The sequence below is a fragment of the Pelecanus crispus genome, chromosome 3, assembly GCF_030463565.1.
Source record: "Pelecanus crispus isolate bPelCri1 chromosome 3, bPelCri1.pri, whole genome shotgun sequence".
Lineage (NCBI taxonomy): Eukaryota > Metazoa > Chordata > Aves > Pelecaniformes > Pelecanidae > Pelecanus > Pelecanus crispus.
In genome coordinates, this window is record NC_134645.1 from 29889763 (window position 1) to 29908993 (window position 19231).

The following is a 19231-nucleotide window of genomic DNA, read 5'->3' on the forward strand; positions in this document are numbered from 1 at the left end:
AGTATATTCTATATGAGAAAATTGTATTCAGCACTTGCAGTCTAACATAATCAAATAATACTTTTTCCATCCTTGGCTTCTATGATCTCTTTGTAAAATAGATATAATAATGCTTAGCATTGTCACCAGGGTGATAAGGCTTAAAGTACTTTGAGAATCTAACATGAAAGAGGCTATAAAAAGCCCAGACATTCTGATGCATCTGAGATAGCCCGTTACTTAACAGGCCAGTAGAAACAGCAGGCGAATGCCAATGTACAAGTTGTAATTAAAGGTCTGCTGCAACTTGCAGGGCTCTGAAGGATCACCACAGATTTCTAATAGGTGAAGTCACAGATATTCAGCTGCATGTCACAGGCACTACAGCGACTGCATTCAGAAGAACCATGTGAGCTTTCAAAACTGAGCTGGAAAGAAATCTTCAATAACCTAAAAGTCCTAGAAAGAATATGACATACGGAGAAACACCATTTCAGATATGCCTACTGATGCACATCATCCAGTATGTACTTAGACTAGTATTACCTCTTCCAAACAGACATCAAGAAATACATAGCACAAGAATCCGCACACGGCCATATCATCCTGTACTCCCACCCTCACCACTGCAGTATCCCTGCTTTTTCCTCCTACGCTCACCACCAAGCGTTCTCTGCTCTTCACCTTACACAGAACAATCTTCTCTCCCTTTGCCCAGCTTGTAACTTGGAGATAGAATCATGGTTTTCTTTCATCACAAGGTTTCATAAAATACGAGACCAGAGAGAGCTGCTTGTCAGTAAGAAAATGGGAATAAGCTTGCAGAAAGAGCCTGCACCTCTTTCTTCACAGTGCTTTGCTACAGAGGATATCCCAGTCCAAAATGGATTCAGCATATGCCCTTGTTTGGGCAGGAAAGGTGGTTCTTCTGTCTTGATGTAAACATTGGACTACCACTGAAAGACTTTGGAGATTTGCAAACTGAACTGAAGAATTGCTAGAGACAAGTTATAAAGGGGATGCCCCACAGTTCTAGAGCCATCTAGATGAAAGGTTCCTGCCTAGTGTGTCCACTTTGCCATCTGTAATCCAGGAAGAAACAGGCAGGCCACTGAAGTTTTAAACAACGTCAAATCCCCCATTCTGTGTTAATTTATGATACCGTAAGTAGGAAACCATAAAGGATAAACCTCCTCCCACTGCCTCCACAATATTTTCTGTTCCCAGGACAACCAGTGCTCGGTTTGCTCAGCAGCCCCCACCAGCCAACAGCAGCCAACATCTGCAGCCCCTCACTGCAAACGGAGATGGTGCCCAGCAGCAGCTGCTAAATGCACCCTGGCCAGCTGGCCATGGGCAGAGGGACCACAGCCTACCGCACTCTCCCTCACCTTTCATGGGACTACAAGTAACCCTGGCCAAAGCCTTACCAAGTGTTCAAATTGCAAATCTAAATTTGACCATTTGGCTTCAAGGCAGGTGGTGTTTTAATAGTCAAAGGCAGGGCTCATAATTTTTCAAAAGAACTGAAACTCAAGTCTCTTGTAGCATCAAACAAAACTGATGCCATTTTTAAATTTCAGAAGTTTGTTATCACTGAAGTGAAAGAAATAGCAGTCCTATGATTAGCACTACAGAGAAGTGAATAAATCAATATGGTAGGCTGTTTTAGCTTTTCCCTTAGAAATCTGAGAGTTCAGACTGCACCTTACTGTCTTTATTGAGGTTCTTAGAAAGTAAAAGCACTAGCAATTCACCAAAAATAGCACCTTCTACCAACAGAGTTCAAAAGCAGTCAAAACTACCCTTGCTTTGCAAAGGAAGTATCTGCCATGAAGGGAAGTGTTTTGTGTCGCAGGACATGTCAATGGCAGAGCTGTGTATACGCAAACCCCCTTCTGAGCCCAGTTCCTCATGTGATTCTCTCCTCCTCCCTGCTCACTCTGTGCCCTAGTCACTGACGACAGACCCAATACTGCAAGATAATTAAGTTGGAAGTCAAAGCAGAACTCAATTCTTGCAGTTACCCTTCCAGCTACCTACTGAAGTTCTTTGGCAAAAGGAAAAATAAATGCAAAATATTAACTGATACACTGTTTTCAAACCACAAGGACCACTTCACATTTGGTACCTATTTTTCCATGCTCAATTCCATCTTTGTACAACAGTTTACCATTTTCTTTAAAACTCCTGTTGTTAGAAACTTGTCTGAAGTCTGTTTGCAGGCGGCCACCAGCTCTTTCTACTGGATACAGCTTGAACACTTCAACTACATGTCATAGGTCCTACACAACTAACAATTGAAGATGATTCTCCTTCACTACAACTGACATAGTTTACAGCTTCTGAAAGTAGAGATATCTAAGTCCTATCTATGCTGTCACAGGGAATTTCTGAGTAGCCATGCTAAGCAGGATAGTGACAACCATGAAGCTACTCGGCCGCCTCAGTCATAAATCAAAATACTCACGTAAATTAGACTTTAGTCTCAAAATGTGTTTCTTGCCTAAATATTTAAACACATAAATAACCTCCAGCCATTCCAGCTTGTCATTTTAAGCTTTCTGACATTTATTGTTCACAAGAAAAGAAAGGTCAGACTTATCAAATCTGCATTTATGCTTCCATGACATTTTTCTCCAACCAAATTTTTCTGAATTAGAGAAGCAAGACAAATGTGGCACATTTCATAAAGGACCTTTCTCAGCTCAGCACTGTGGTCTCAGCAGCCCTGGTGAGTTCAGAAGTGGCTCCTCAGGAAACAGATGTTGTGGCTCAGTGGATAGAAAGAGGCAACCTGAATTGCTGTTTGCTGTTAGGCAACTCACTTGAGTCAAAAAAGTAGATCTCCTAGTCTCAGTACTCTAGTTCTGGGTAGCCCAAGCAGATGCTTTGGTATGAGAATTAAAGACAGGAAATGTCCAGGCACAGCACGGAATTTGCTGCCACTTGGGAAGAAAATTACAACTTGGACTCCCAAAACACCATCACCCCAAATGAGTTAGCGCTGATACATTGAAAAGGCGATACCTTTTTTTACTATGATGAGGCTCATTTATTTGGGAATTTTGTAAGTGCTAAATACTGCCAGTCTCCCCTCATTTTTCTACTTTTTTTTTTGCTAATTCACAAACATTGTCACAAACACAGATTTTATTTCCTATCATGTAATGTTCATGTGAGATGTGCAGTGAACCAAATGACCAGATTACTTCAGGATACAATTCAATCAGACACTGCAAAACTGCCTTTGATTTTGAAGAATGTCTCTGCATTTGTATAATAAAGCACTTAAGTCTCCCAGTGCAGTTCTTTGCTGTAGGTATTTATTCCCTGTTTTTAAGGATGGGGAAATAAAAGCACAGCAAGTTTAGAGAAAACACCTTTCTAAAATGTGCCATAAATGTTCATTCAAATAAAAAAATAAACATAATAAACTGATACTTGTGCCCCTTTTGGTGTTTGTTTATGGATATTTTACTGAACACGCTTATGAATAAGAACATTCATAAGAACAATGAGCCTAAAGTACACAAAATTTGCAGAAAACAGACCTAGAAGTCATAAACACATTGTGTGTAATCCTGACTCCCATCGAAGATCAGCAACACCGCATAACTCTGATGTGAGGAAAATCATGTGGAATAGTGATCACAGCATGAAAGACTGAGCATAATTTCTAACATTATCTGTCAAATAATTGGCAACAAATTTGCAAAGCCCTAAATTTTTGTGGTCAGCATGGCAACAGTGAACAAGGCACCATCAGTCAAGAGAGTCATATGCTATGAGTTCTCTTGTTGCTGATGGAGTAGGAAAGTGACTTGGACAGGAACAAGCAGGACAGCAGCAGGACCAGGGATTGTGCTGCCCACAAAGCCAGGCAAATCCATCACTAGGCAATCGGTTTCCTCTTCAAGAGGCATTTACAGTTCAAGAAGAGGCACTGTGGACTGACTAAATCCCCATTTCTGGAGAGCACCAGCGACTGCAGGTCTAGAGGGAGGTGCTCCAGACCTAGTACTTAGGGCAGGAAGGACTGGGAAAGGTGCTCCTAAGCACACTTAGGATTGGCTGTGATTTAGCAACTGGTAATCAGCATGCAGCACACTGGCAGCCATGCCAACCCAAGAATAGAAAAGGAACACCTCGATTTGCACTAGTTTATGTCTAGAGTAAACTCAAGTGCAACTCAGGCCCATCCTTAAGCTTTGGACTGGCAAAGCTGGCCTGATAGCTGAGGCAAAGAGCAAAACCCCATCAGAAAAGAGCAAAACCACTTGCACTACAACGACAACCTTTCAGAAGCCCTACTGCAATGCTTCAGTCCTATTCACCAAGTTTTGCCACTGATTTGTCAGAAGAGTGAGATCAGATCTCAGATGTCACATACAGTCGAGGATGAGAGAAAAACAGAGCAACTGGAAAGTGACTGATGTCTTTTAGCAGTTTTCTGCTCAGTACGGCACAATTCCAAACTTTGTTCTTTGAAAGCAGAAAAACAAAAAACAAAAAACAACAAAAGAAAAAGATAACTAAGAGACCTTGATTAAATGCTGGTACCTCTAAAATATGTGGAAAGAATTCTGCGGACCTTACTACATTCAGATTTCAGCTTGGAGCTCTGATTTTCATTTACAAAATGCCCACTTTCAAAACCACATTTTCATCTGGTCTGAAGTTCTTTCTAATCTTTAGGCAAAGGGTTCCTCCTGCAAATGAGTTCAGGTGCATGGTAGTGGTACCCTAAAGACGTAAAGCTTAATTGCCTCAGCATTATAATAGCATTGGTATGTAGTGAATGCAGACAGTTTCAGGGAGAATACGTGTGGCAAGTTAATAAAATTTTAGATGAAGGCCACAGTGCAGGAGTAATATTTCGCCTAGCCAGAGGATGAAAAGTTATGCATTGCTATTTAAAAAATATAATTGGAATGTTAAATCTATTTCATGAATGAAAGTACATTGACCTTTAGAGGGAGGACTGACTCATTTTCATCTCTGTATGCCCCTTTTTAACATACGCTTCCCACCTTTGCATATATAAGTAGCAATTAGTTCTCACGGGAAGTTATTTTATGGCCATTTCAGCTTATTAAACTTCTTGAGTAAACTCACAGGAAACCTATTTAGCAACATCTGTGGCTCAGGTGCACTACAGTAAGTGGATTGGTTACCTGTGATGTTAACATGACAAAATCCAAATGCCAATGCAGGGTTAGGATGCAAGTGCTCTGGATCGTTATGGAGCCTGCGCTAGTGCAGAGCTCTCACCTTGGACCAACCCAAACCTGTGCCTACCCACGCCATATTATCTGTGGGATGGATTTGCCAAGAAGGCCCCCACAAGTCCTCTGCACAACATGTGCTACCCTATCTGATCTTAAAAGTCCTGGGAGTAATTTTAGCCCAGCAGCAGAGGATCAGCCATGCAAGGGACGGTCAGTGATGATGCTCAGACAGTTCCTTAATTGATAGTCTCAATACAGAGGCAATTTAGGATTTTTTCCAAGAACACTCAAGAACCTGTCCAGACAGTATACTGCTACAGACACCAATTGTGTTTTGACACGAGATAGCAAATCCTCTAAGACCAGAACTAAAACTGGCCAGGACTCTTCTGACAGAAACGTTTGCTAGCTGTTCAGTTTCCCATGGCAATCTACTGGTTTTGACTAAACTCTTTTGGGAAAGGTTTCCTGGCAGGTAGGGTGGAATTTCCAGTCAAAACCAAAGACAATGACTGCAAAGTCAACAGCAACCTGGTAGTTGGGAGATTCACCTAAAATGTGGGAGATCTACAGCACTGTGATCCTCTCTGAGCTCACCCCTCCCTTCCTCTGCATTTTTTGTTGTGCGTTTTTCCACAGAAATGATTGAAATTATTTTGACTTTGTCCCAGAGAAGCACTGGGGGAAGGAGAAGCAGCCAATATTAATTCGGAAAGCATTTCCAAGAGAGGAAAACTCTCTCTTACCCGATTTTGAAAAGGCCAAGCTGACACAGAAATGGTAGATGGGATGAGAACCACAGCTTCTCTATATGGAAGCTTTTTCTTGCAGGATGCTCTGTTCCCATGAGGATGAGCGTGTGAGAGAAATCTGGCATTGAGAGTATTTTCAGGAGAGCCCTGTAGAAATTCCTGTGGACTTTATGGTTTGTCTGTTAAACAACAGCAGTCCAGCAAGTACATCTTTTACTAATTGTTCAGTAACAGACTGAGACTAATTGCTTTATGCTTTGTGCAAACATACTGTTAAAAAGGGAAAAGGTTCACTCCAGTTAAATATCTTTGAGCCAGTATCAGAGAGTATAACAGTTAAAGAGAATAAAACATTATTTACAGGACTCTGTTGCCACCCTTAAGGTCAATGGCAATTCATCACCTTGCAATTTTTTTTCATCCTAAAATATAATTCATTCTCCATTCACACAGAGGATAATTTGGCAAAAACAATTTAGCAAGGTCATTATATCTTTTCCTGGGAAGTACTGCAATCCTGGGCATCTCCAGCAGACGAGAGAAAAAAGAAAAGAAAAAAAAAAAAAAAGCTAAGTATGTCAACATAAGTGAAGCAGCTTTATATTGTTGATGGGAGGATTGTGCTGTTTGAAATCCATCTCCAATTAGCTTAACCAATGAAGGAAAGGCTCAGTTGCCTTAGGAAGGGCTTTAGTTAAGCCCCGTACACATTAGCTGCAATGGTGTTAATAATTGCTGGAATCTGCACACTTATGGGCTGGTGGATGCTGTTCATGCTGTTATCACTGTGTCAGCACATCCTGCTGTCAGCAGGGCTACACGGCACAAATTTAAGCATGGCAGTGACACATGGTGTTCACATAGGCAGCACCTTCGCAAAGCAGAAAGAATGGATTTTTAATGATTTTAAACAATATCATGTTACAAATCCAGTGCAAAGCCATGTAACTGTGTAACTACACTAAGGTGTCACTGCTGAAAAAGCAGAGATGCAATTTTATAGCGACACAACTCATGCATGTTAGCACCCTTGGTGTAGCATTCAAGAAGAGACTAGGACTTTTACAGGGGATTATGAACAGCTGCTAGGAGAAGTTATTACTGTGATATAGGTAAATGAGGTCCATATTCCTTCCCTCTGCTCCTCCTTTTCCTGCATCCCCTATGACTGACTTTGCACGACTTGTGTTGCAGTAAGAGCAGCAGAGCCTTGTCTCCAGCCGGATTTTACAGAGGCATAGCTAACTACTACTTATCTATCTGGAAAAACATGCATTTCTTCTCAACAGTGAGACAACATCCAGAGCCTGTGGGTTTTACTAACTTGGTTAAAGTGCCATCTGCGTTGTATTCACAAGATCAGAGCACCTGTTAGTTCACACGTATACCCTTCACCCAGGTTAAAAACACACCTTCATCCTCAAAGACAACAAATGCATGCCCTCCAGCTCCCTTACTGCTATAAGCACCAGAGTCAAGATAGCATTAAAAGCTAAGACTGTATCTTCACTGCCAAAGAGGGAGATCTGTAAAGCAAAATAACTGCTACTCACAATAAATTCCCCAAACAGAAAAAAAAAAAGAGATGGTGGCTTTTGGTGTCTTTAGTTTTTATTAATTATTCTTTTTTTACTGCAACGTAGCAGGGCAAGACCTCCTGGACGGTAGGGTGTGTTGGCCTCAGCTAGCCACCTTGTGGTAGCCAGTACCTCTGCGTTACCCCTGCCAGAACTGACACAGGAAGAGCCAGCCCAGGTATCTCACTTCAGCTGCGAGCGTAAGACTGACTCACACCCAGCCTGCTCTGCCAGTCTGCTTTGATTTTCGTTTTAGGCAGCAAGGAATGAGAGGGGTTCAGTTTGCAGTTATTGAGATTGCTGGCCCAGCTTTTCAGATGAGTATCAAAAAAAATCAGTTGCTTTAACTTTGTATTCAAAACCTAGCACTGACTTGTCTCACCTCTTGTGAATTTACTTAAGTATATTCTGTGGTCCATTAAGTCGGTGGCTACTCAGGGACACACCATTGACTTCTACACAGCTTCATAAAAGCTACCTAACTTAACTCACTGTGACAAATTATTTGGCCCTGCAGTCCTCTAGGTATTATATTCTTTTAGTGGGAGAGCCTGAATCAGAGCTTGTGTTAAAGGTACAATGCACACACAGAATGAAAATCTCTCTTTGATCGCTGGCCCAAAGCAGAGCCTTGATTTGAGGTAACGGAGCTGCCCCATACACTGCCTGTGAATTGCTGCCGTCCAGAACCAAATTTTTAAGCCAGGTTCACTCTTCACAGAAGTACCAGCACTACATGAGCCTCCTCAGATGTACAACTTCTCGTCTTACTGTAGCTGATACAGTGCAGTTTGCTAAGGATCCTCTGTGGTTTTAAAAGGGATAGAAATGAACTTGGTTCCAGACACATGAAACTCAGAGGAAAACCTGCTTCTTGCAGGTTTGTCTGTCAGCCATTACTTTGTATGTTTAAAGAAGAGCAGTAACATCGATGCCGATAGCCCACGGCATTAATGTACGAATTTGGTGGTCAGCCCCAGCTTTGGAAACATTTGTGCTGCTCCCTTCAAGTCTGCCTGCGCATAACCTTGGAATCACTTGCAGCACTTTGAGGAAGCTCCCCTTTTTAAGAGGGTATTCTTAAAGTTTCAGAGAACCCGATCTTGCTGCCCTTTGACTAATGACACCTTAACCTCTCGGGCTCGCTTGCGGCTGCCTGGCACAAACGAACTCTTGGCACTGCACAAAAAAATCCCTCGGCGCTCATCAAAACACTCCTCCTGGCCCCAGAAAAGCCCCTGGCTACATGTTGCGCCGGCGAAGCGCAGCCCTGCAGGACAAGCTGCCGGGGGAAGCCGCGCCTGCTCGGGGGGAGCTGCGCTGCCCGCAGCCGCCGGCCTGGCGGCGAGCGGGGCTGGAGCGCGGCGGGGCTGGGACGTGCGTCCCGGCGGAGAGGGCGCACCGCCCCGCCGGCCCTCCGCGCCCGCGGGGGGCTCCGCGGGGGCGCAGGCAGCGGGGCCTGGGCGGGAGCGGGCGCTGCCCGGCGCGGCATGCAACGCAGGGCTCACCTGCCGCCGAGACGTGGAAGAGGAGGCGGGGGCGGGCGGCGCGGATGGCCGCCGCCAGCCCGCGCTCGCTGCCCGGGAGGGCGCCGCGGCGCTCGGGCATCAGCCGCACCCGCAGCCGCCCGTCGCCGGCGCGGAGCCACCAGGCGAAGAGCTCGGTGAGGTTGAACTCCAGCTGCGCCCCGCCGGAGCCCGGCGGCGGCTCGCCGGCGCAGCCGTCCCGCAGGCTGCCCTCGCCCACCTCCAGCACCAGCTGCTTGGCGCGCCGCAGCCGCCGCCCGGCCGCGGAGGTCCCGCCGGGGGCGGGGGCGGGCGGCGCGGCCCGCGGCGGCGCCCCGCGGGCGGCGCGGAGCAGGGGCGCGCAGTCCAGCCGCAGGCGGCACCGCGCCGCGGCGCGCCCCGGCGGGCCCAGCACCAGCTCCCGCACGTAGGTGCGAAACAGCGAGGGCACGACGAAGTCCACCGCCAGGCTCCTCCTCTGCAGCCGGGAGAGGCCCGGGCTCTCCCGCGGGCCCGCCGCCCCCGGGGCCAAGCTGAGGGCGAGGCAGGCGGCGGCCAGGAGGCGGGCGGGCAGCCTGCCCCCCGCCATCACCCGCCCTCCCGCGGCGGCCGCGCCGCGCCCCGTCCTGCGCCCGCGGGGGCCGGCGGCCGCGCAGCGGCGCCGGGGAGCGCTGCGCCGGGCCGGACCGCCGGGCCGCCGGGGAGCACTATGCCGGGCCGCACCCGCTGCGGAGGCCGGGGAGCGCGGGGCCGGGGCCGGGGCCGCGCCGGTCCGCCCGCAGCCGCCGCTGCGCGGGCTTTGCCGGCTCCAACTACCCGCCACAACGCAGGCATTACCCGGCGAGCGCTGACATCACGCCCGAGCCCGCCCGCCAGCAGCCAATGCCGTCCCCGGCAGCCGTCATTATGCAAATGTGCCGGGGGCGGGGCGGGCGGAGACCCGGCGCGCGGCGCGGTGCGGGGCGCGTTCATTGAGAAAAAAATGGCCCGGCGGGCCCCGGCCGCCCCGCCGCCCGCGCCGGGGCAGCGCTGGGACCGGGGCCGGGGCCGGGGCCGGGCCGGGGCCGGGGCCGGGGGCAGCGCAGCCCGCGGGTACGGGCTGGGGGCGCACGGTCCCCTGGCACGGTCCGGGGGAGCGGCTGTTTGCGGCGCAGAGGGGGAGGCCGGGGGAAGGGCGGGGCTGGGGCCGCCCCCCACGTGGCCCGGCCGGGCCGGGGATGGGCGCCGGGCACCGGGCACCGAGCCCGGCCGGCAGCCGCCTGTGGCGAGGGGCTCTGGGGTCCCGTTCCCCGCCTCCTCTCTCTCTTCTCTGCCTCTCTGTGCAGGCGATGATGGACGGAGCTGTTCGGTTTTCTCCCCTCTTTTCCTTCCCTCTCTCTTCCATTCCTTCCCATCCTTCCTTTTCCTCCCATCCTTCCCTTTCTTCCCTTCTTCCCTTCCCTTCCCGGCTTCCTTCCTTACCTCCTTGAAGGCTGACGTCCCCAAAACAACCCTGGATGTCTTTCCTCTGGGGGGGGGGGGGGGGGGAGAAAAAAACCAGGTGCGAAGTAGGAGAGGATAAATCTTAGAGCATAAGTCATTCTAAAAAACTGAACAAAATTCTTCCATTTCAGAATGAAAGCAACAGCCTTAAGATAGGTTCATGCAACAATTTCCCCCTTTTTACCTTTAATACATACAATATAATTACTGTAATTACATTAGTCCTATGCCTTAGGATAGCTAATCATAACTCATTCATATTTCTGGAAGTTGCCTAATGAATTAATGACTTATTATTATCTCTTTAGTTTGATACTTAATGCATGTATATTTTTATAATCCAGGTACTTTAACTATATAATCATTAGAGTGCAATTATTCTGTCATGCAGTTATTCTTCTGCTTACATCAAATTAATGTTAATATACAGATATTGTGGAGCAGAACCACAGTGTAATGCCTCCATAATTGTAGCACTGAAGAGTGTAACTGCAGGCGCGATGCTAGAAAAGGGAACCAAGATCTTTTCTGTACAGAAGAGTTGAGGAAGGAACTTCGGGGCAATCACTGAAGGATTAGTTAGATAATATACTTCATACAAAAAAAGCCACTTTTGTGCCATATTCAGCCTCATACACGTGTGTTAATTCAAAGCCCATCCGAGACAGCGGCATTTCCCCAACTGGGCTTTGGATGGAGCCTCATTATCCCCCCGCTCTTCTTATTTTACAGTCCACTGGATTCACTTGCCCAATATGTGAACCCTAATCCTTCACTTTTAGTAATACTTTGGGGCTCAGTCTTCCTTTTGTTAGAAGAGGAAGACACCTGGAAACATACTGAAATACATACGAGTGTTCCATAACATAAAATCCAACACAGAAGTATTTCAAATTGATCTGTGTGCTTCTTTTGAGCTCAGACTCCTTATTGGAAGAAAAATGTTAAATGGACTGAAGTAATCATGGGCCACCGGTCTTTTCATTCAGCCTCTTCTTTTACTCTAGTGTATAGTCATATTAACATAAGCATTCGTGGATTGAGAACTATGTCCTCAAACCTGCCCTCTTCACCACATTGTTCTGGACTATCATCTTACTCCACCTGCATATCATATCCTAGTGAGAAGAATGACAATTATTGCAGAAAATGGTCTGCTGGGCAGAGGAAATGTTCTAAAAATCTCTGTAAACAGTTTATTGTGAGCTCTTTTCCTGCTTGTACAGATCAGATTTCCATCAAATCAAGTCACAGCTGTGGGACTTCTACAGTTTTCAGTTCTCAAGATTTTCCTCAGGGATTCAATCAATTCGAGCCTAATGCTGGGCTCATTTCAGTGATCAGTAGGTCTCCCATTGACTGTAACTGGGTAGACCCATGACACAGTTCAGATTTTCAACTCAGGTACTAGGAACAGAACAATGGAATTGATTCCTTTATGCCAACATCTTGCTTAGGTAGACCATGTCTTCTCAAATTTACTCTTTATCCTGGAAATTACACAGGTATCTCACTGACCTTCATCTTAACTGGGCAGTCAAAGTTGGCCCCAATAATAAGTCAGGGTGGCATGACCAGAAACTTCACTCTCTGATCTCTCCTCAGGATGAGATAAAAAATATGTGGTGGCACACTGCAGCCTCCTCTCACACGCCCCATTCCTATTTGTGGGTGCTATCTCCTGGAGCTGAATCAGTCACTCTATCTCAGGCTCTGCCTTCTCTACTATGTTTGCCAAAAAAGCTGTTGAGCAGGAGAAGGTTTTGTGATGTGCCTGACCTAAGGAGAAAGGGAATGTGTTTCTGGTCAGTGTCACCGGTGTGGGCGCTGTACAGACCCAAGTGGCTTTGCCAGCTGTTTTGGGGATGTTCCCTTGGCGTCAATATGGAAAAAACCCCAAGATGTCTGGGGACAAGACAAAGGGAGGGTGGTCTTTGCTTGCATGTGGGTGGTGATGCAGCCCTGCATTCCTGAAGCGCACATGGCACTCCATGACATAATCTGCATGTGCTTGGGGAAAAAAAGGAGGGTTCTGGGACTGTCATGGCAGTTAACAGACTGTTATTCAACAGTCCCAAGGAAATTGGGTAATGCATCAAAGTACGTAGATGTGTACTTTTCCCACTGTATTACCTTGTTTCATTCCCACAAAACACAAGAAGGTTAGAGCTGAAAATTGAAATGAAGAGATATCTTTATTAATAGGCTTTAAATGAAATAGGAACAGCTGTTAATACATCGGAAGAGAAAAAGTGAAAATGGACCCATTAATGAATGAAGAGAGGCAAAGAAATCAATGAGGCATCTCCAGTGGTTGAGTTGCTGGGCTGCCTTTTTATCTCCTTTTTTAATTGGTCTTTAACAAGAAGAGTGGTATGGACATTTGGGAAGGAACAGAAGCCTGGCCAATACAGCTGCTAACGAAGGCCAGGTAAGAAAATACTTTGTATGATTCTGTGATAGGTTGTGATCAGCAGATCTGGACAATATGCTTCTCAGGTTTTCAATTTAGCTAATGAATTGACTGTGTCACTGGCAATAAATTTTGAAAAGTGCAGGAAAACCAAGGAAGTCTCAAAGGATGAGAGGAGGGGGGGATTAAATACAGTACTAACCTTTACAATGGAGGAAAAAAGTCACATTGGTAGGTCTACATTTCAGCACCAGCAAAAAAGTGAAAGCGAATGTGCCAGACAGGGGACTTCAGTGGCAGCATAGTGGTGTGCAAGAGCTGAAGGGTGTGACACCCCTGGAAGGCACATTCTGCCGATAAGAGACTCACAAACCTCTAACATTACAAAACTTGTGCCAGGAAAACCGTATTACCTGTTGGGACTCTAACTGCAACTGTGTAGATGTTGGAAAAGACCCAGTAAATTTCACATATCCGCATTCTAGCAAACCTTTTCCAGAACTTCATGGGAAATATTACTAGGGTAATAGAGCTAAGTAATATCATGTGGCCTCAAAATCTGTCAGGAGACTACTGCAAACTGGAGTACCATGAGCAGAAGATGGGTATTTAATGGATTGAGTAAGCATCAGCAATTGCTTTGTTTTAACATTTCTGCTTGTACTTAGCTGAGAATGTAAACAGTGTCAGCTCCTTAGGCAACGCTGCCTTAGGAAGGCTTCACCCACAGCCAAATGGGGAGATAGTAATTTGGACGGGAGTGTTGGAGTGTCAGCAAAGCAAAAGGAGAGAAATATCGTTGAGGAAGCTATCAACAAAGACACAGTATTTAAGAACAGTGCTTTTCAGCTAGATTTTGGGAAGAAATAGCTGCTACTGAGTATAAGCATTCCTGGCGGTGTACAGAACAGAGGGAGACACCATCTATGTTTTCCACCTCCCGCTGAGTTCCCAATCCACGTCATCGGTTATCCGTACTCTGGGGATTCGTTAAATCCAAGGTGCAGTGGCAAGGCCTCAAAGCAAAGTGTCTGTACGCAACAAACATTTCAAAGAGAGACCTGAGGATGGGGAGCAATCCCAGGTAAAATTTTCTGTATCTAGATATGTCAGCTTGGCAGGAAGAATACAGAGGGAACTGGCAATGAGATTTGGTGATGTACCTTTTGTCTGGGACTGTGTAGGAAGAGAGCAGGCTTCATGGAGAAGCAGCCATGGTCCCTCCATGCAGTGTGGCCTTGGTTCTTAAGCCCGCTGAACTAAACTGCCTGACAAGTGTGTTAGATCAATGGGATCCAGCTGACAGCCCAACCTTTCCTTCGGTAGATCTTCCCTCGCCAGGGACAGGCAGAGCAATTGCTGATCAATTTGTATCTGATTTATGAAAGGCATGGGTTGATTTCCTTACTCTCGGCCTTACTGCTCAGAGTCCCAGGAAGAGCGAGACTTTGATCCAGAGCTTGTAATTGAGATCTGAAAGCCTGTAAATCTCAACTGTACCGACTTCAATGAAGCTACTTTGAATTTACACTAATGAGGCAGAAAGTAGATTCTGGCTCTTGCTCTGGCTTTGTAATCACTCTGGCTCCCTGAGACAAAGGCAGCGAATCAACAATGCTCATTATTTCATTTACTGCTTTGCTTAAGCTACCTGCCCTTTCTTTGGCTATTGAGTGTTTCTAAAGTAGCCTTCCGTTTGCCAAGATAAAGCATAATAGCCTCTTTTATTACCTTCTTTTTTTCATCTTCCTCATCATGTCAATTAGTGTGTTTGCATTTTAACAGAGATCCTGCCTGAAAGCATTCTGGCTGCTAATGTCACAATTAGTGTTTCTTTCTGTTGGAACAATTATAGGTGATAATGTTACTATTTGACAGTGTTTGTGTTCTAATTAAGAGCCTGATTGCAAATTTGGTGCTCAATTCCAGCCAAGCTGCTTCCTTTTTCATTGGGTATCCCGTAGTCACAGCTTTCTACACATCCCTGGAATTATACTTGGAAAATAAAAATAGATGAGTCATCACTTGTATGAAATATTTTCTCACTTTCATCCAGATTCATCTCTTCTCTTTTCTTATTGAATACTCCAAGCATTTTTTTCTTATTTGGTGAGAATCTTTTTCAAGGACAGAGCATGCCACAGATAAAAGCAGGATGGAGCTTTTGAATGACAAGTTTAATCCATCACTTAATGCCCACACTTTCAAGTGTCAGCCATGAACCACTGATTGTTAATATCACCCAGCACCAAGGTGCATCAGTACAACAGTTTTGCCCATTAAGAAAAACAAACAAATCAATGCTGAAAATGTGTCAGGCTATAAAATGGGAAAAACCACCCTATAAAGCAAGTTTGGGGACAAAAATGGAGTAAGATGAATTACTGTGTTTATAACAGGGGAAAACGCCATTCTCATTTCCAGAAAAAGAGATGTCTGGTCTCATCTTACTTTTAGCACTATGTAAAATAGCATGGGGACATTTGACAGCATTACCTTTCCTGTAATTCTGTTTGCCGCACCTTGCACAAATGCAGAGCTCTTCTTCTAAATCTGCACCAGAGTTTACATCACTTTGGATGCTGGTGTGCACAAGAGGGGTCATAAAGCATATGGTTAAGAACAGAGCAGGGTGGAAGCTGGTAAGCATCACGTTTGTGCAGTCCGTGTTGTGATTTTCATACTATGTAGGATCAAACGCATCACCAATGAAGTGTGATTTCTTCCCTGATCACCTGAATGAGCAATATACAGGCACAAATATGAGCTCGCCTTGCTTCAGTGCCCTCAAGTGAATTGTGCTCACAAGAGGGAAAAGGCCAATTTTATGGCATTTGAAGTGATGGTTGAAATCTCAAAAGCAGTCAAGCTAGCTACAACATTCCCATTTCACAGATACCAAAGGACCTTGCAGAGGAACTCTGTATCTGGGAAGCAGTTTCTCCAAGAGGACTCAGTTGACCACAGTAATTCAAAACAGCTATATTGGGAAATCAAAACTGTTTCTGCATACTGTAATGTGCCCAGTGTGAAGCTTGGTCCCATGCTGACTGATGCAAATCACAGTTCCCAGAAGCAAGGCCTCATTGAAAAGCTGTTGGTGTGGCTTGCTTTCAGACTGGCAAGGGCTCTTGCTGCCCAGGGACTCATTAGGCAGCTCCCAGCTGGGTCTTGCCTTCTCCCAAATACATTTATCTGAATAGACTGCAGAACCAATGCAATTTTGGACACAGGTTCCCTGACTCTGAACCTTACAGAGGAAGAGGAACCTGTAGCTCAGCTTATCTGAGTCCCCAGGTCTAGTGCTAATCGCTTTATAGCTTAAAGGATTTTCCCTGTAGGTGCTCTGGACTTACAATTCACTTCTTCAGGGTTTTAGTTAAACATATGGCTAAAATGTACAGACATACTTATGAAAAGATTTAGAGGCACAATCACTTTTTACTTTAAGGGCTGATGCATGCAAGGAAATAATAAAATGTTGTGTACATTTCTCTGCCTCCACACCCTTACTGCTGTTATAGGCTCTCAGGCTTTTGAGGTGCTCAGGAATCTCTTGAGGTCACGGCTTTTCCTCTGAAACACAGAACCTGTCTCCCTTGTGTAGCTATATCCCTTCTCCCTCAGCTAGTCCCCCTCAAGGGCGGCATACTGCCTTCCTCGTTCCTGTCCAAACTTCATGTGCCTGAAATTCTTCTGAATTTTGTCTAGGTCGCCGTGATCTATGGCTTTCAAGGCTCATACTGACAAATGGTCTTTTTGAATCACCTGTCTGGGACTTTTCTACTCTTTGAACACCAGACTCTGTAGCCAACCTAGACTGGAATGCCTTTCACGTAAAACCCAAGCATTTGCGATTTTGCTGTTTCAGAGCATCAGCCAAACTACCTCCTTAGTACACAGACATACTCCTCCTAAAATTGCTGTGAATAAAATATTTCAGGTCTGCTTTCTAGGCTTGTGGCTTGGCACATCAGTGGCTTTTGAAACAATTTCTGAATTCCTTACAGGCAGTAACACTCTTAAATCTCATTCTCTGGAAATGGAACACGTTCACTGAGGCTCTTCAGATTATCATGTTAGGATCACAGGTTGCATCTTATCTTATTGCAAATGGAGTGAAAATGACCTTTTCTGAGAGGTGTACTGTGACCTTAAATTCAGGCGGGTGTATACATCCAATCATTTTGTTTAATGTTTGTTGTGTTATCACAGAAGCATGATTTTTCCCATTTCAAAGCAAAAAATAGTTACAGCTATTCACCTTCCATCTGTGAGGCTAATTTAATGCTGAGTCAAGCATTGCAAGAGAAATAATGAACAGTAAGTACATATGCAAGAGACTTTAGGGAGTGGACTTCTCAGTCCACTGGTAAGCTGTTATTTAGGGCTGACAGCAGAATCAGCAAACTGCTTAATGAAGATGAACCCACTGCACTTAGGGGTTGCTTTTCCTCATTAATTTCCTAAAGTAATACTTCCCCAAAACTCAATGACTGCCCAAGAGTGGATGGCTATAAGCCCTCCCTCAGCTGTTGGGGGAAGCGGGGAGTAGTGTCAGATTTGTGGGGATATTGCCTTTCTGTGTGACAAATCTGTCAAATATCCATTTGCCTTTGCTCTAAACTTTTCAGGTTGGATAAAAAGTACAGTAATACTTAACTGCAGAAGACTTTCATATCTGAAAAATGTAATGCTGTTGCAGGCACATTTGGAACATGTTTGTGATACTCGGTAGCAATTGCAGTGCCTAACTTTAAATGGGAAAATGTTGGCTGGGGGCCTAATTTTCGTACATGATGAACAAACGCCTTTCCCATTAGCTTCAGAGAGATTGTTGCTCAGCATCTGTGAGGTGTTACTCTGTGCTCCCAGATGTTGCTGATGTCAGCTTTAGACACGCTGCCAACCACAGGAGGGTTTTTTTTGATAAAAAAAAAAATTGGAATGACCTCATAATAAATATAATATTTCATTTCATTGTAAATCCAGAAAAAAACCCAAAGTTCTGTATATTGCAGAGTGCGATGGAAACTGTCCTCAAGAGTCCTCTTCACATGCCTGCCAATTTTAATGAAACAGTTGGTTTCAGATAATATCCAGAGTAGATAATAGGTTGAAGAAACCAGAGATCTGTTTCACCATTTCTCTTGGTGCAGCACGGCTATGAAATCCCACCATCCTAATTTGGTACTGTTTCACAGGTGCTGTGGCATATATAAAGGAGGAGCTGTGCTATCAGGGTCACAGAGCTCCAAGACAAAGCTAAGGAAGCTCAGCAGGTCTCTTCCTTGAAGCACTGGTGATGCTGAGGACTGAAGGAAGACCGTGCAGTTCTGGAATAATATATGAGAAAGGTGCCCATCTCTCATCCCTAGATTACTAACCCTCTCTTCTTGGCAAGTTTTTTCTGCTTGGATTATTTACAAAAATGAAACTCAGTGCCTGTGCACCAAGGTTTACTGAAATTTGAGAGGTACTGAGATACATCTACCAGCCACTATTACTAGCCTGAATCCGCTTTTTGTTAAGATCTTGAAGGTCTTGGCTTACAAAAGCCCTTCAAATCGTTCATGGAGACATGCAGACATATTTAATTACTTCTGGTTTTCAAGTAGACACAGACACTAGAAGTTTGTAAACTGTGTGCATCCTTCCTCTGCACTAACTCCTAGAAATCTGGTGATCCCTTCTGGTCCTCTGTTCCTACGGCAAACAAAATGATAGAGCATAAAACAAATGCCAAATTTCCAGATCTTTCAGGTAATGGAGAAAAAAACCATTTAATCAAGAATGGGCTCTTTTTAAGAAAGTTCTGCAGCTCTGTATGAAGATATTCTTAGTGATTAAAGAGGGTGTTTTATAAAAGCTGCATAATCAGGCTAGTATTCTGTCTGGAATGCCCCTTTTAGTCATCTTTCTATTCCATGTGAATCTCTAATACTAACAAGCATAAACAAGCTAGGGTAAACCTTGAATTTACTGTTATTAATAGGTTCCAATCTGCTGCAATATCATCCCATGTCTCTCCAGGCAATTAAAGTTGTTTTTTGCTTTTAAAGAAGCTTTAATGGGTGCAGCCAATGGACCATCTTTTATCATGAACGAACTCAATTACTATCTTAGTCATGATCAATATTTGCTTACACCAAGTTAGGAAAAATACTGAAAGCTTATAGAGTGGTTAAATGGCTGCTGATGTTAAGACAGCAGGAAAGCCTGAGAGCATTGAGAAATGTACCCTTAAATAAGTGCAGTTTGTCTTGATATTTCTGAAGTCATCCAGGAAATA

General features: G+C 45.1%; 1 protein-coding gene across 1 annotated transcript in view; it reads right to left on the minus strand.

Annotated features, from left to right (window-relative positions):
- ALK (ALK receptor tyrosine kinase) overlaps nt 1–9633 on the minus strand; it is a 320097-nt gene extending 310464 nt beyond the window's left edge. The window contains exon 1 of the mRNA XM_075706949.1: nt 9048–9633. Coding sequence (XP_075563064.1) covers nt 9048–9633 — 586 coding nt within the window. The remainder of the gene's footprint in view (nt 1–9047) is intronic.
- Nucleotides 9634–19231: the final 9598 nt, after the last annotated feature.